This window comes from Protopterus annectens, chromosome 1.part2, assembly GCF_019279795.1.
Source record: "Protopterus annectens isolate FY-2018-M chromosome 1.part2, PAN1.0, whole genome shotgun sequence".
Lineage (NCBI taxonomy): Eukaryota > Metazoa > Chordata > Ceratodontiformes > Protopteridae > Protopterus > Protopterus annectens.
In genome coordinates, this window is record NC_056727.1 from 734,900,126 (window position 1) to 734,918,408 (window position 18,283).

General features: G+C 43.2%; 1 protein-coding gene across 8 annotated transcripts in view; it reads right to left on the reverse strand.

Annotated features, from left to right (window-relative positions):
• Positions 1-18,283, reverse strand: part of WDR26 (WD repeat domain 26) — a 2,773,460-nt gene that overhangs the window by 2,396,017 nt on the left and 359,160 nt on the right. For all 8 annotated transcript variants that reach the window (XM_044058793.1, XM_044058834.1, XM_044058809.1 and 5 more), the window contains exons 2-3: positions 5,612-5,711; positions 5,426-5,482 (exon numbers count right to left, since the gene is read on the reverse strand). In XM_044058793.1, the coding sequence (XP_043914728.1) occupies positions 5,426-5,482; positions 5,612-5,711 (157 nt within the window). The remainder of the gene's footprint in view (positions 1-5,425; positions 5,483-5,611; positions 5,712-18,283) is intronic.

Sequence of the window (18,283 nt, forward strand, 5' to 3'; positions counted from 1 at the left end):
TGGGTGAATGTTGTCAGGCCAAACTTGCCTCTTTGCAAGGGAGACTTGTACAATATCAAAAGCTGTGGTACTGGGAGTAGATGTGCCATCAGAGGCAAGAATAGGGCCAAGCACACACACCTCATTGCTGGAATGCTGGCAAGGGCACAACCACCATCATGGGGAATCCAGGTATCCTCCAGCCCTTACTGAAACATACCCAAGAAGGGGGAAACAAATGAGCTGAGCTCATGGGGGAGGCTCAACAGCAGGCAGGCAGGGAAGGGAGCAGAACCTAGGGACAACTATGCTCTGAACTGAGTGAAACCAAGATCCTGAATATCCTATTCTTAACAGGACTTCTAAGGTGTTCAGTTTAGGAACAGAGACTTATTATGGGGAGGCTATATTCCACTGACAGTTATTGGAAAAGTGCAGTGCGCATGAGTGTCTCTAGACTGATCAACCCTCAGTTTGCACCATGGGATTCTGCTCAGACCACACAATGAAATAAATTTGAAAGTGTTGATTTATTTCAGGACAAAACCGTTAAGGAAGATGTTGGAGCTCAGACTACAACCTATTTAACTGACTTCCAGAAATCATGCAGTGGTTTTGCAGACATTTATTAACTTCTGTCTTCTTTCCAAACACAAAAGTAATAGTGATTAAAGAGAAGCATTTCTTTGAAGTGGCGTACCTGCGGTAGTGGTGCTGCGGTAGCGTTGTCGCCTCACAGCAAGACGTTGTCGCGGTCGATTCTCAGCTAGAGCTGTGTGGAGGCATGCGTGAATGGCGTCCCTTCGTTGAAGGTTGTGCGTCAGGGCTGGTAACTCGGCATGTAAAAATCCACTACCATACATTAGCGGACCGGAGTTCCTCTGTGGCGACCCCTAACCGGGATAAGCCGAAAGACACAACAACATTTCTTTGAAATAGCAATAAATGGTACAGAGTGCCAGCATCCCAAGTTACCTGCATATGTTTTTTTTTTTCCAGGAACTACAGACCTACTGAAGACCAGCATTCATGAAAGCAGAAGACAAATGTACCTCTGGTGCACTCTGTCATGAATGCGGAATTCTATGGAGACTCCCTGTTCTATCCCAACTCTGAAATGCCTGCTAGCCAAAACGTTTAAAAAGGAAAACATGATTAAATCTGTAAAAAGGCCTTGGATAGATCAATAAAAATGAAACAGTGAGCAAGCTGCAGTCTGGACTTAGCAGTATCTCTTAAGATTCAGACATCTGTATTAGTGTTTCTGCCTTTCAAAATACATGCTGGCAAGTTAATATTTACAGTTGTGAAAATTATACTACATCTTGAAGAATACAGACAGGCAGGAAAAAACACTGACTAGCCTGAAATGCTAAGGAAAGGAAATAGAATGTGTTTAGGTAGTGAGGTGAAAGTTTTCTAGGGGCGAAGGAAGAAGCCAGGGTACTTGCTACTGATCTGAAAATTACATGAGCTGAAAAGTTTTAAAAGCCAAAGTTCCAAACTGACACTGTTTGGGGTGCTAGGATCAGAAGTTTAAGTACTGAATTTATTCTTTAGCAATCAGTTTAATCGGATTCCTGTACATTATCTCCCGTTCAGCTGTGTGTGTCTGAGTGCACAAGAGAATAAAACTTCCTCACCAACCAAAGCAGCCACTGTTTCAGGACTGATAACTAGCCCAACTATGGTATACAAGACCTTTTTTTTATTTTAATAAAAAAGAGAATTATTTGGTTCCAGTACGCAAACTGTTGAGCTGATGCTGCTTATTTGGTTCTGCTAGAGATGTGTTAACTGAGATTATCTATAAAGATTTGAGAAGCAGTCTACACCTTTTCAAAATGTGTCCAAGCAATATCAGAGTAGGAGTGAACCACTTTTCAAGTTTTACCCAAGTCTTCCAAATTAAATGGAAATACTAACTTATTTATTAAGAAAAGCATATGCTGTGATACTCTGTAAAGCTATGTCAGGTTACCTAGTTACTAAAAAAGTAAAACTGTCAGATTGACTAGTACCATCTCTCAACCTCTTAATACAAAATATCTGGACAAAGCCTAAAATAATGGGGATAAAGGTCCAGAAACGGGGCAGGTTTTAAATATTCTCTATAAACTTAGAAAGTTGCTAGAACAGGATTTGTGTCAGCATGTATTTTCTAAAGGATGCAATGTCTGAAACACATGTACGGCATTATTCAGTGACCTAAATCTGGATTGCCAAAAAAAAAAAAAAAAAAAAAATTTATGAGGAACAAATATTAGGAAAAGAGGAAAAATCTGGACAGTTAAGAGGTACAAGTAGTAGAATGGTGAATGGGGCATTATTCCACACCAGTTAAAGTAAATGGTCCGTTACAGATAGAACAGTTTTCAGGCCAGTCGGTTAGCAAGTAGCTCAGCACAAGCTGATTATGAATTAGCAAGTCAGACCTGCTACATTCAGAGACCATTTTGTGATGTCTATGATGAAAAAGTAAAGATTTAATCAATAACAGTCATACCACAACTAGCTTAAACTGAAATCTTCAAAGTTGAGAGGATTTTTTTTTGGGATTAAGTCTAATAAAGCCGAGGAGGCTGAAGAGAAGAGTTGTACTACAGAAAGGAAGCATCCCAGTACAACAAAGTTGTGTAGCTACCAAAAAAAAATTCTACCAGGAGTTGTTGTTGTTGTGTCTTTTGGCTTTTCCCGTTTAGGGGTCGCCACAGCGGAACTCCGGTCCGCTAATGATTGGTAGCTGATTTTTACGTGCCGAGTTACCAGCCCTGACGCACAACCTTCAATGAAGGTAAGCCCATTCACGCATGTCTCCACGCAGGAGACAGTCTAGCTGAGAATCGAACCAGACAGAGCAGGAGTAACAGCCTACTAAAAGAGAAAGGAAGTGATCCTTAAATTAGGTCACCACCACCTGTTCCTTGCTCTGACCTTACATTTTGCATAAACATGTATCCCAAGGGAACTGAAAGATACAAACCAAGGTTAAGGTGCTCCACAACTCCAAGGACTACAATTACTCGAGAAGGTAATGTCTAGAGAACTTTCTTGAATAATGCAACCATTAAGTTACAGCATTTCTGAGGCCAGAATACTTTCAGGAAATGCTACAGTTCTGAAGCATGAGTGCAGGTCCAAGAATGAAAACACTGTCTGCTTAGAAGAGGAGGACCCAAAATGTCAAGACTGTTTTGTAGCTACCTTTGGACTGTGCTCAATTCCTACCATAGAAAATTCTGCAATAAGCCTTCATCCAGTACAGATTTTCTCATCACAGACAGTTTAGTTATACTCCATGTTCCACTCCCTTCCTCAAAACTAAGGATTATGCAGTTTAATTCTGCTTGAAACTATCAGCTTGCTCTTGGAGTAAGCTTTTGTTGTATACAGATTTCTCAGTTCTCATTGCTAACATTGCCAATTCTTCACTCCAAAAACTCAGTTGGGTACATGACCAATAGCAAACCTCTTCATGTACTGATTAAACCTACCAAACTGCACATAATTTATTTCTATAAATTTCTGTGCTCTGTCCTCGGATAATGTCTGAAAACAGGCTCCTTGTGGAACAGTACATTACTCTGATCAACAAAAAGTAAATATAAATATAAATACCTCTAAAATAAACTGGGACTGACAAAGATACTACAATCACCAACAAACTAGCTTGTCAAACAGCCGTGCAAAAGTCTGACCGACATGCTCTCAATGTATAACTGTCATTTTTTTGTTTTTTAAATACAATTCTATTATGACATTTACTCTAATACACACCACTTATCAAAAATGTATACTTTTCAACTCTCACATACCCACTTAAATCATATGCCACTGTCTTGTTTTAGCAGTCTTCAAAACTTCGATAAATGGAAATTAAAGTTAACACACACAAGACAACAAATGTCAAATTTTTGCAACAATCTTCTTATTTAACCAGTTGCAAATTGCAAGAAATGTAAACTAAAGCATATCTTGGTGAGGGTCTATACTAGAAGCTCGAAGGCTGAAAAGAGCGAACGCTATTTGATCGAGCTGTAAATATCGAACGTACTATATAGCAAAGGCACGGAACAGCGATTTTTCTTTTTTCCCCAGGAGAGAGAGAAAAAAAAACGCTGCTCCTCAAAAAAAAAAACACAAATACAAACATGCCACTGATGGTTGGCAAGTTAGTTTTAACACAAAAGAATGGAGAATGAAATCTACCTTCCAAACCTCACTTCCTGTTTCTCATCTCAAAAAAAGTTCCTCTGAAAAACAAATTAGTCATGTGGAAACCAAAAAGGCTAAGCAGTCAGCAGCCGATCACTCGGTTTACAATCCAAGGCTTTGTCAAACCGGAGTCACTCGACAGATAAACACAAACTACTTCACGTGTGCAAGCAACATTTTCTTAACATACTGAGGAAAATGTTAATTCTATAGCCTTCAACAGAACTAATGCAACTGTTCTATCCCACATTACTACACTTGAAAAGTATCTTAAAAATAAGCTACCAAGTACAGACAAAGGAATCTGACTAATCCATTAAACAATCTCATCTTTTCTTTATGGAAAGTTGCCATAAGCATTTATTTATCCCTAAAATCTACATTCTGAAACATTATTTTCAAAGTAGTTTTAATAATTTGCAACAATTAGCATCCTTGTTTATGGATGGCGCAGTGGTAGCATTGTCACCTCATGGCAAGAAGTTCACCGGTTCGATTCTCGGCTGGAGTGCCTTCTGTGCAGAGTCTGTATATCCTCTGCGTTCGTGTGGGTTTTCGCCAGGTGCTCCAGTTTCCTCCCACATTACAAAACATGCGTCTGGAACATTTCTCCCCAGACCTCTACTGAAAATTGGCTTTGCTCCAAGTCAGACATTCCCGGTAAACAAATGTTAAATAAAATAAATTGTTACACGAAGCATGTGGAACTTCACATTACCATAATGCAGAAAGGATACATTATTTGATCACTGCTTATAATGTTCCTTGAACTGGGGTACAAGTGATTATATTCACAAATTAAAGCTTACTATTCACAAATAAAAACTCATTTAAACAGATGCACACTGACAAATCTCTTCAATTAGCTATAACAAAAGCAACACCTTAAAAATGAATATTTCTGCAGTGCCTCAAGTCTAAAAGGCAACACTCCCAAAAAAGTACATTTCTACAACGCCTTAATTCTAAATGAATCCTCATCCAAATAGATATAGAAAAAAGGAAAATAAACACACACTTGTGTACTTAAATGCCACTCTCTCAAGTCAAAAGCATTGCCAAATTAAAGGTTAATTCTGCAGAACCCAGACAACAATTTTAAATGGAAACCCCTCAAAAACCACAATAATATACAAATCAACTTGACATACCAATCACCATAGACTCAATACAAGCATCTCTCAAAAAAGTTGTACATTTGTTTTGCCAGAACAAAAGCAGAGTATCTTACCACAATAGCATGAGGAGAATGCACTAGTGATTTCAGCTCATTCAGGTCATTTTCTGCCTGTGGATTAGAGAAAAAAAAAAAGAAATAAAAAAGAACTAAATTCAGCTGTACAGAATGTGAAATCCTTTCTACCTAGCCACTGACATCACACAGGAAAGAACAGCAGTTAAAGGAAATTTTCTTAACCTTATCCCACTCTCCTTCCATGACGTGGTTTCTGAACTTAGTAGCAGCCGGGTGTTCTAAACGACAACCAGATTCTTGCATCAGGAGATCGACAGTTTGGCTGCAAAGGAAAACAACCAAGAATCCAATAATTAAACAGTCACTCACGTCCAAGTCACTCATAAGGTCTATCTACTCTGCTAAAGTCTTGTAATATTAAAAAGGAGTCAGTTAATTAAGGATCTTACATGTACATGGCCTGCAAAACAGGAGCTGGAGATCAAACAGGCCTTATTTAGTTATGAACACACTAAATCAGCAACATGGCTTTGCTTTGGGTGCCCTGTTTCAATACCATGCAACAGTGGGGAAATGAAAACAAGCTGGAACACAAATTGTGAACTTAAAAACCTGTCAGATTACAATCCCAACAAAGTTAATCAACAATACAATTAACAGGACTTCCAAGATGGCTGCACACTGAGAAACAGCTTAATTTCAGCTCTCTCAGTGAGAAAACAGAACTCCGAAAAGACAGCCAGTGAACTTGTCTTCTGAGGTAAATTTCAGTAAATGACTAGTAAGTACACTGCCTGGATACCAGCACAAAAGAAATTCAGAGAACCTAAAAGATAATCAATCACAAAAGGTGAGAAGAAAACACTGACTGGGAAGAATTCTGCAGCTGTTCGGCGAAAAGTAGTGCAAGCTCCAGCTTTAGTGCAAGACTTAACTTCCAGTAATTTAGAGGAAAAATAAGTAAAATGTACTCAGCGCCGATTAAAACAAATGAAACACTGAAGGAGTATATCGAATCAAATAACAAAGGACTTGAAAAAAATGGAAGCTTAAAAACAGATATTAAGATGAAGTAATAAAACTGCAAAAAAAAAAAACTGGGCATGACGAACCAACCTAGACCCTTAAGAGTAAACATGCAATCCCACCAGCAGAAACAGTGGATTCTGACAAAATTGCGGGAGATGGACAAAGTACTAAAAGTGTAAGACAGTGTTTGTGGAAAATGATTACTCACCGTACACTAGGCAGAAAAGGAGTACGTTAAATCCAATAATCAGGGAATGTTGAGAAATAGGCATGAAATTCAAGCTGCTGTATCCAGCTATTTTCAGAAAATTATTTCCTAGAGGGACAAAATCATTTTTTTTGATGCAGAACATGTTGAGAAGGAAATACACAAGTTTGCCCAACAAAAAGTGAGCCATCAAACTGGAGGAGTCTCTGCTTCTTATTCTTCTAGTAATAAAGCCCATAGAGAGACTGTTAGTGAGTGCAACCTTAAGAGACAGAATAAAACAAGAGTCAACTAGAAGAACCAGGAGTACGTTGGAAATGAAGCACAGACTGGATATGACAGATGGAGAACAGACAGAAAATCAACAACTTAGAAACTGACAAATAAATGTGGGATTACAAAGCATTAATTATATTTGTGAAACATGACAGAAAGTAAGTTGTGCAAAATCTTACCATAACCATAGATGTCCTTCTCTTCCATGCTGCAATATTCTACTAGTGGGTTTACCCTTCTTCCGTCCAGGTTGTCCGTCCAGGTTTCCAAAGATTCAGTCCCTCGGTGCGCCGGACGTCTGATGTGGAGGCAGGAACGTGGGCCACAAAGGTGATGTCTACACACAGCAGCCCTCAGAACATAGATAGAAGCCCCAAACGGAGCTAGTCCTGAAGGGCATAGCCTATCCAGAGGCCGAGGAGAGCAAGTGCAAGTGTATGAGGGGGAAGGTGTGGGGAGGAGGAATACCGCAACATGGAAGAGGACATCTATGGTTATGGTAAGATTTTAAACACCTTTCCTATCTCCTTCTATTCCAATGTTGCAGTATTCTACTAGTGGGTGAATACCACGCCTCACTACTGACTGGGAGGTGGCCTGGAAGAGGAATTCAGAAATCCATGCAGGATAGCCCTGGCAAACCCTACCCTGCCTTTGGAGATATGGTCCAGTTTGTAGTGTCTAGTGAAGGTGTGTACAGAGGACAAAGTAGCTGCCTCCAGAATGGAATTAGTGTCTAGGCCTTTAAAAAAGGCTCAAGAGGCCATAGTTCTTGCAGAATGGGCCCTGACATTGCCTTGCAAGCAAGGTCTTCCCCATGGTGTAAGTAGCAAAAGGAAATAGCCCTGGAAATCCAGGATGAAAATGTTTACCCACCACTTTCCCCAGAGCCCTGGGGTGAAAGGAGACGAAACAGTTGGGTCTGATTTGCGAAAAGGTCTGGTTTTATGCAAATAAAATCTTGAGTGGTCTGTGAATATCCAGGGAATGAAGAACCATCTCCCTGTGGGTTAGGGAAAAAGGTAGGCAGCTGGACAGCTTGATTCAAGGAAAGGTTGTTGACCACAATGGGAATGAAGGAAGGGCTTTGTCCTAAGGGTGACCCTGTCCATATGAAAAAACAGAAAAGGGGGTGTAGCCATAAGGGCATGAAGCTCTGAGACCCTTCTGGCCGATGTCAAGGCTACTAGCAGTATGGTTTTTCATGTGCAAAACTTTTAAGGGGGCTTTGTCAGCTAGTTCAAAAGGAGCCAGAGTGAGTTTTTCTAACATATAATTAAGATCCCAGGGAGGAGGAGACTGTTTCCTAGGAAGGTCTTAAGTGCAAAACATCGAGGAAAAGTTTGGCTGGGAGACTAGATGCCAGGGGAGGGTCCACAGGCAGGCAGAAATGGCAGACCGGTGGTGCTTTTAAAGAGACGTAGGACAAACCCAACTGCAACATTTCACACAGGTAAGACAGAATCTGGGAATATCGCTGTCCAGCGGGTCGATCTGTTTTTTATGACACCAGACAGAAAACCTTTTCCATTTGGAGAGCTGGGATTTTCTTGGGTTGGGTTTCCTGGCCTCCTGCAGGACTGAAAGCACGTACTCATTGTATAGGTGTCTGAAGGGGAGTAGAATCCTACCCGCCACAGGGTGAGGTGCAGAGACTGCCACTGTGGGTGTGTGCGTAGGTCCACTGAGGGGGGGGGGGGGGACTTGAGGTGACTGCCCTTGGACAGTAGAGGGAACCAGTGCTGCCTCGGCTAGTAGCAAGTCCCCAGCAAGACTTTTGGTGAGTCCTGCTGAATTTTCAGTAGGACCCTCTGAATTAATGGGAAGGGGGGAAATGCATACAGGAATTTCCCCTTCCAAGATATTGAGAAGACATCTGTTTGTAATGCCTTCGGGTCGTGGGTCCTGGAGCAATAGCCCTGGAGTTGCCTGTTTGTGGAGGAGACAAACAGATCTAATTGTAGAATACCCCACCTCTGGACTAGATTTAGAAACATTTCTTGACAGCATCCATTTGTGGCAGTCTGATTTGGTTCTGCTTAGTGAATCTGCCTGAGTTATGCTGGGACGGGATGCAGGCTGCCTGGAGGAGATTCCCTGAGAGGTAGCCAGCTCCCACACCTGTAGAGCTAGTCTGCATAGGAGGTAGGACTTGGTCCCTCCTTGCTTGCTGAGGTACCACATAACCATGGTTTTGTCTGTGAAGATCTTTAGGAGGGTAGGGTTGAAAGACCTGCAGAGCAAGGCGGATTGCTCTCACATTTTGTTGACATTTATGTGCGCTTGTTTGTGTCTGTCCACAGACCTTATACTATACTTGGACCCAGAGCTGCCCCACTCCCCCCAGCCCAGGCATGTGTGTGCATGGTCTGGGAGGGAGTAGACATTTGTATGGGTAGTGCCGGATTCTGGGCTACCTGAGTTAACCACCATTTCAGTTCTTGGTGAAGACAGAGGAGTGGGACCCTGGACTCGAGAGGATTGGAATGTTGGGTCCACACTGAACGAAGGTACCACTGAAATTTCATGTGTAACCTTGCCAGGGGTAGCATGGGGCTAGTGGCTGCCTGTACCTTAATAGTCTCCGGAATTGTCTCAGTCAGTTCTGATGAATGAAGGGCAGAGAGAAAGTGGTGGGAAAGAGGTAACACTTTCTCCTGGAAGGGAGGCCATCATGATGTCTGTCTCGATTCTGCATCCCAGGAAGACAATGTCCTGTGCAGGATTGAGTTGGAACTTTGGGAAATTTATTAGGAATCCTCAAGACTGCAGCAGGAGGTTTTTCATGTGATGAAGGATGGTTCCTGTGTCTACTGCCTGAATTAAAAGGTTGTCTAGGTACGGGAATATTTATATTCCCTTGGTCCTGCAGTAGGCAATCACTGGAGCCAGGCATTTTGTGAATACCCTTGGGGCAGTGGAGAGCCTAAAAGGCAAGGCACAGAAGTGAAAGTGAGAAAAGCCTCCTAGGAATCAGATATTTCCAGAAAGCAGGCTTTATGGGAATGTGACGATAGGCCTCCTTTATGTCCTGGGTTGCCATGAAGGCCTGAGGAAGAATGAGGGGAGTCTGGGTAAGGTGAGCATCCCGAAGGTGGGGACACACCAGAAATATTTTGGAGTAGAATCCTTTCCTTGAGAAGGGGGGGGGGCTGATTCTATTGTGCCTTGAAGCAGCATGTTGTTTAAAGACCTGATGGAGAAGGGACAGCTGAGATGCAAGCGGTTGTGGTATGGCCAGTCTTGGAGGAGGGGTGATCCAAGTCAAAGTAACCCCTCTGCAGGATGGACAAAACCCACTTGTCTGATGTCACGAGAGACCACGTAGGGAGACAGAGGCGGGTGGACAATGGAAGGGAGAGAGGTGGGGGAGGAAGGAGTTGTGGCATGCAATCAGACACTGCCTGCCCTGTCAGGAAAGGGAAGCCTCTGGCTAGTGGGTTGAGGTGTCCTAAGCTGAGCGCACCATTTTCTGGGGAGGTGGTTCTAGACATAGGAGGGGCTGAAGGCCTAGAGGTCTTTCTTATAAATTGTGCCTTTGTCGGATAGTTCCTCTGACTAGGAGATGCTTGAGGTCCTGTAGTTCCTTCCCTTTTTGTTGCAAAGACTTAGAGGTCAGCCACTTTGGCACCAAAGAGGTCTGAGTGATCCAAAGGAGCATCCAGGAGCTTGGCTCTGAAATAATCAAGGAGGGGCTGCAGGCACAGCCAGGAATATCTCCTTAACACAGATGCTGATGCAGCTGACCTAGCTAAGGCCTCATCTGCATTGTATCCACACCCAAGGGAGTGCTTGTTCACTTGAGAGATCAGCCTCAGCAAGGAAGTCAGGGATGATGTCATTCAACTCCTTGGAGGCTTTGTCCAGCAAACCAAGAGAGTACTTAGACATGTGAGACTGGTAATTGGTTGCCCTAAAAGCCAGGGCGGCAGAAGTGTAAATCTTCTTTCCCTGCCTCAACATAGCCTTGCTGTCCTTATCTGCAGTGAGGACAGTGGTGGCAGGAAGGAGTTTGAATGCCTTGTCAAAAGAAATGGAGATAGTGGCAGGGTCTGCCGGAGGGCACTTGAACAAGAATTTGTCTCGAGTCAGGGACCTTGTATAATCTATCTGCCCTAGGAGAAGCAGGAGGATGGGAATCTGGATTAATGGATGCCATAGCAAATGCATCCAGGAAAGCAGGTTGAACAGATGGAATTGGTGAAGGGCTTGGAGACACCATCTGTATGAAATAAAATCTCTCTTGCTGCTCAGTCAAGTCTGAGCATTCCCACTTGAAGTGGTCTCTGATCAAGTTAACAGTCCCTCCGGAGGTTTAGTCTTTCACTGGGGAATCGGGCTCTGCAGAAGCTTCCTCAGGAGATCCATACCCCAGGAGGGATGAGATCTGGGACTCTGAGGAGTCAGATAACTCCTCTGCTAACTGACTCACAGTCCTTTCAGGGATGAAAGGTCTGGGACTGAAGAAGTGGGACAGCAGGAGCAGCTTCAGTGGAAGGCCCAAGGGCCATGAAGGCATTATATAAACTTTGGCTAAAGGAATGCCATCAGGTACGGTCTCTAGCGCTGGAGAAAGATGTCTAGTCTTTTCATTTCTTTTTAGAAGGCCTAGCAGGCACCTGGCTGGTGGTAGGCCTAGGAGTAATCGGTGGGACGGCGGTGGCAGAGTCTGGAGCTCCCACCGAAGGCGCTGCCCCCCCCCCAGTGCCAGTATGTCCTCCTCTGACTTGGCTGCTTCTGCTTTAAATTGTGCGGTCTTCCGTAAGGTACCCGCTTGTACCTGCTGTGGCGGATGCCGGGTCCTCAACCAAGCTGCCGACGGCTACAGGCTGAGGAGTGGCACAGGGAGGCGAAGTGGAAGTAGTAGGCCGCATGGACTTAGACCTCTTCCTTGGCGGTTTGGACGGGGCATCAGATACCTAGCGCAATCTGTTTTAAATGCTGATTGTAGAGTTAAAGATTAAGAGCTTGTAAATGGGGACGCAGGGTCTTGCTGAACGATTGGCAGATGACAGTTCTTATAATCGCGTTCCCTACACAAACAGAAAAAGTCACTGGTCGTGGGTGTCCTTATGGGGAATATGGCGACCATAGTTGCACTTACTCTTAAAAAGTACTGAAAGAATCCCCAACAGTGTACTTAGCTTTAAGATTCAGCTCAGACGTCTGCGAGTAGCAGGAACACCTGGCATACAGCTGGTGGCTGAAACGTTCTAAGGGCTGGTAGGTGAACATGTCACCTTTGTGGCCCATATTCCTGCCTCCATATCGGATGTCCGGCACACCAACAGGGACTGAAAATCTTTGGAAACCTGGACGGAAGAAGGGTAAACCCACTAATAGCATACTGCAACACTGGAATAGGAGGACATCAAGAAAACCTGAAAATATTGGATTTCTTTGATTTTGTTAAACTTAAAGGGGACTCTCCAAAGCATATGCTCTATTTCATACCATTAATGTCTGGAACAACATTTAGAAGAAAGGAAGAGGAAAGAAAGGGTTAACTAAGTAAAACAATGCTCTTAACAGTAGTAGTTTTATAATGCATGACATAACCTGCAAGCTATAAAGTAAAGCTTTCTCAGTTAATTTGAGTGTAATAGGGATACTAAAGTAAACAGGTGCCCCTGTTTTCCCCCTTCTTAAAACTGAAGGAGAAAGAATGTAGGCACAACAATGTAAAAAGCGATGAAGTCTGGACAAGAGCGTGATACATGAAAAACAGACATGCTTTTTCTTACTCTTGCATAGGGGAATGACTGGATTAAGGCCCTTGGCTTGATCTAGTAACAGGTTTTAAAGGGAACTAAATAATTAAAAAAATAATTGAGTATCATAAAAAATTTCCTCTAGCAAATAAATGAGTGTTTATAGTAGAGACAATTGTGTTATCCGGTTCTCATGTATTTATGAAGACAATATGATAAGAGGCAATAAAAACAGAATGCTTATTTCTTTCAATGACCAAGAAATAATATTTTCTGAAAGCATTCAAGTATTCTTCTATTCTGGGAGAGGAAAAAAGGTTAAACAAAAACAGACAGCACTTACTACAAGTAGAACCACAGGCAGTGCCACATGTCTTAGCATGAATAACCTGCCTTATAGGTTAATCCAAGTTTACAAGTGTGGCTGCCAGTCTGGGACAACTGTTCCCATTAGGAGTGTGAAATTTCAGTATTTGAAGATGTACATAGTTTTGTGTGTTTGTATTAATTTAATAGGTTTTAGGGTGTTCTGGAGGCGTTTGCGCGCATTTTTAGATTTTTTTACCAATATAAAGTTTTGTTGGATGTGACAGGCTCAAACGCACAAAAAACAACTGTATAAAAGAAAAACCTGCCAAACATTTGTGTACGTGTACAACAAAAAAGCTGAAAATAAATATTTAAAAAAGCTGTTACAGAACAGGTGGAAATAATGACTTCTTAACGAGATGACACTACTTTCTTTACATCTGAATGGTCTTATAGATGTATACAAAAAAAACAGTGAACTATATTAAAAAATGCAGAGTGCAAACAGATATGCTACAGGAGACACATTTGGAAAGAAAAGCATGTGAATTTTATAAAGAAAGGATTTCAGGATATTCAGCAGAATATATGGAAAGTACAGTTGTGTACACTTACCATAAATGTAGATGTTAGAGTGTATTCACTGTTGCAGTCATTCATTCGGGATATCTGCTTGCAGGTTAGTCCTCAGTCGGGCTGATTAACAAAGTCTTGGGTCCTGCATCGGTTGCTGTCCCTTCTTCCATGACGTCAGGGGTATAAAACATGCAGTCGATGCCATTACATCAGTTTTTCTTGCCCCAGATTGTCAGGTGCCCCCCTAATGGGAAGCAATTAAATATAAAACTACAAAGATATACCTCCAACAAAAAAGCAAATACACCAAAAAGGCTTTTAGGCATAGTAAAGGAAAGTAGAAGTATAGTCAAAAGAAGTTAGGGGGCTGGAGGGAGGGTAACCAGGACTGCAGTAGTGAATACACTTGAACATCTACATTTACGGTAAGTGTACACAACTGTACTGTGTTCTTCATGTTTCACTGTTGCAGTCATTACATTTGGGTAGATTCCCAAAGCTATGGTTGGGAGGAGGAATTTAGATAGCATTAGGGCCAGCTATAAGGCCCTGCAAGACTGAAGTGGCAAAGACAGCTATGGATTTAGAGAAAATTGGCACACGATGCTTGGTGAAAGTATGTACAGAACTCCAGGTAGCAGCTTCTAGGATGCCCCTGGTAGGGACGCCTCTGAGAAAGGCGGTAGAGGTAAGATGCAGCCCTGGTGGAGTGAGGTCTGATCCCCTGGGGGATAGGTTTTACATGGTGCTTATAGCAGAAATCAATGCAATGGCTTACCCATTTAGAAATGGTTTGCTTTGAAACAGCCTTCCCCTCTGCCCCTGCAGCAAATGCCACCAGCAGTTCAGATTTAAGTCTGCAGTAGCAGCTGGCTCGAAAGGAGGTAGAGTGAGTTTCTCCAAGACAAAGTTAAGGCCCCAGGTTGGGGTTGGAGCTCTAGTGGGTGGTCTCAAATTTTTGGCCCCTGTGAGGAACTGCCTGAGCAGTGGATGAGAGAAGAGGGGAGGCTCTGTGTTATAATGAGCTGAAATGGCTGAGGCGTGGATTTTAGAAGAGGAAAAAGACAGGCCCTTGTGAAGCATCTCAGTTAAGTACTGTAAAATCTGAGGTAAATTGGGCACTGCTGTGCTCATCCCTCGAGACTGGTTCCAGGCACACAATCTTTTCCATTTTTCAGCGTAAGATTTTCTAGTACTAGGCCTCCTTGCCTCTAAAATGAAATTCATCACAAGTTTGCTGAGGGATGGTAAAGGAGAGATCAAGTAATTAGCCAGGCTGCAAGGTTCAGTGTTAGAAGCTGAGGGTGCAGAATCTGGTTCTCCTGCTGAGACAGCAAGGAAGGAGTCTGAGACAGGTGCCATGGAGATAACAGTGACACACTGCGCAGAAGGAGGTACCAGTGTTGGCGCAGCCAGTCTGGAGCAATCAAAATCATCCTTGGTTTGTCCTGTTTGATTTTTAGTAGTACTTTGGAGAGCAGAGGCAGAGGGGGAGGGGGCATAGACTGATAGGTTTTTCCATCTGAATGACAGAGCATCCACTTTCCAGGCTTGTTTGTGGGGAGTCCTTTTGCAAAATTTGTCCAATTCGTAGTTCTGGGGAGAGGCACACAGGTCTATATCTGGGCTCCCCCATTTGCTTGTCAACATGTTGAAAATCCTTGGTTCCAGTTTCCACTCATGTGGGTCCATGAGGTTTCTGCTTAGTCCGTCTGCCAGTGTACTTAATTTTCCAGGCAGGAATTGAGCTTGTAGGTGCACTTGGTAGCTCAAGGCTGTGTTCCACAATGCCATTGCTAGTCTGCAGAGGGGGTAAGAATGTGTACCCCCCTGCTTGTTTATGTACCACTTAACAGTGGTGTTGTCCGTCTTTGCCATTGGTTGTCCTGGAAGAATGTGGTCCTTGAAGGCTGTCAGAGCATTCTGTACAGCTAACATTTCTTTTTGATATACAGGTGCATTTGACTTGAGTTCCACTTGCACTTCCCTGCCAGGTGAGCCCCCCCATGCATAGTCTGATCCGTCTGTTAGGGTTTGGGCGGCAGGGGGTGGTGTGAAAGGTAGTCCCTTGTTTTGATGGCAGGCCTCTGCCCACCAAAGGAACTCAAGGCGTAGGCAAGGTATGACAGGAATCGTTGTTTCTAGGTCTTGAGGATGTTGACACCATAGGCTTTTTAGATACCACTGTAGTTTCCTCATATGCAGTCTTGCATATGGAATTAGAAGAATGCAGGAGGCCATGAACCCCAAGGCTTGCATATTTGTCTTGCAGATATCAGGGTTTTTGTGGCCACTTGTTTGAAGCAGGTTGTCAAATGAATTTGTTTCTCTGGCGTGAGGTAAGCCATCTGGGAAGTTGTATTCAAGCTTGCTCCCAAGAATATAATTTGTTGACAGGGTACCAGGTGTGATTTCTTTTCGTTTTGGTGTACCCCAGACAAGTTAGAACACTTTGTACAAAGGCCAGATGATTCAAAAGTATGTCCTGGCTTTCTGCCTGAATTAGACAATTGTCCAGGTATGGGTATATTTGAATATTTCTTTGCCTGCAAAATGCAATAACTGGAGCTAGGCACTTTGGCTTATCTACTGCGTCCAGGGTATTCACAAAGGGCAGTGCAGAGAACGGACAGTGTGTGTAGCCTGCTTTGAAGCATAGTTATCTTCTGCAAGATTCCCTGAATGGGATGTGCAGGTATGCTTCTTTTAAATCTAGTGTTGCCAACCAGGCATCTTTGTCTAGCATAGGAAGTAATTGTTGAAGAGTCAGCATCTTGAATTTTGGCATCTCCAAAAATGTGTTTAGAGTAGACAGGTCCAGGACAGGACGCCATGAAATGTCTTTTCTGGATACCAGGAAAAGTCTCGAGTAGAAACAAAGTACCTTTTTCTCTTCTGGTACCAATAGATTAGCCCCCATGCTTAACAGAGAAAGTACTTGTTTTTGGGCCTCTGCCCACTAATTTGGGGGTAAGTCCGGCCACCCGCTTGGTGTTGGTAACGTGTGGAAGTGAAATCTGTATCCCTGGGACACTAGATTTAAAACCCATTTGTCCTGGGTAATGAGTTCCCAATTGTATGCATGAAGAGCAATCTTTCCTCCCAAAGGGGCAGACAGTTGATAAGTGCTTAGAAATTTTAAAAGGAAGTCATTGAGACAGTTTACCATGGGGGGGGGGGGGTCTTATTCCCAGATTTGGAAGTGGACGCCCCCCACTGCTTAGTTTTGTGTGTGTCCCCGGGACTGAAACCTGGGGGTTTTGCTGTGTCTGGATTTGGCTTGAGAAGACCTGGAAGGGGCTGGAAAGGACCAATTCTTAGAGGGCCAGTGCCTACTAAATCTAGGAGGCTGAACTTGTAAAAAATCTTTAACAGTTTGCATACATTTAGCTTTATCTTCCATCTTAAGAACTTCCTCAGCCTTGTTGCCAAACAGGCGGTCCTGATTTAAAGGAGAATCCAACACTTTAGCTTTAACATGATCAGGCAAAGACTGCTCCTTAAGCCAAGCATGCCTTCTGAGCACAGACCCAGTAACAGCAACCATGCAAAAGGCCTCTAATGAATCAAAACCACATTGCAAAGTATGTTTTTCAACTTGTTCATCAGAATGCATCAAATCCTGTAATTCATTATTTTCCACACAGTCAGGAATCAACATTTTCTGTTTAAGCAGTCCAATAACATGTTGCTAATACTTTAACATATGAAACTGGCAGTTTAAAGCTCCAATGGCAAAGGTTGCAGAAGTGTAAACCTTCTTACCCCATCTATCCAGTGCCCTGGAGTCTATCAGAAGGGGTAGGATTTTTAGCAGTAGAAGTCTTAATGCCCCTGGGCCCCTGTGAAAGTGTCTCTGGATCTGCAATATGATTTTTAAAAAGGAATTTGTGGAACTCAGGGGACCCTGTAGTATCAGTCAGATTTTCTGGGAGCAGGAGGTAGGGAATCAGGGGCCAAACTAGATTCCGAAAAAGCATCATCAACAAGGTCTAGTACAGGAGGAATAGCTAAAGGCCTATGCTGAGGTAGGAGAAGGAAATCCCTAAGCCTCTTTTTTTGAATCAGAAAAATGCTGGCTTTCCCAGTGGAAATGCTCCGTAAGAATATGACAGGTTTCCCCAAAAGAAAAATCCTCAGGAGGGGGAAGCAGACAGAATGGAGTCCTCTGCATCAGAATCTTCATAAGTAGATAAGGGCAAATCCAGATCATCAGAAGAATCCAAAACAACAGAACCCTGATCAGAAGATTCATAATCAACTTCGGTCCTAGGCCTCTTAGAAGGGGGGGGGGGGGTTGGCTACCCCTGATTAGAGTCATTAGATCTTCAGCCATTCTTAGCATTTGTTTTTAGGCAGAGAGGCCTGAGCATGTGGCCTGGGTGTCAGTTTTTTAGGCATGGATCGAGATTTAGGCCCAAGTAAAGGAGGAGGTGTCAGTTTAATAGGCAAGTTCGTAGGCCTGAATACATCCTCAGAAGCCGGTGCCTGCCAAGTGGCTCTGGACCCATCCAAGGTAGAGACATCCGCGGGTTCCATAGTTGAAGCATCTTGCGGCATACCAGACTCCGAATGGGTCTCAGTAGAGGCCTGCGAATCAGAAGTAGCAGGTATCATGGGCTGCGAAAGCTCCTCACTGCGTACCGGCAAACTGGCAACTGGCTTAGAAGCGTTGTTAGCAGTTTTGGACCTCGGCAGCCTGTCTCTGTCTTTATCTTTGCGTTTTTGCAGAATCCCGGTAGTCGGATGGCTAACAGACGACATTTCTGGATAATTAAACCGAGA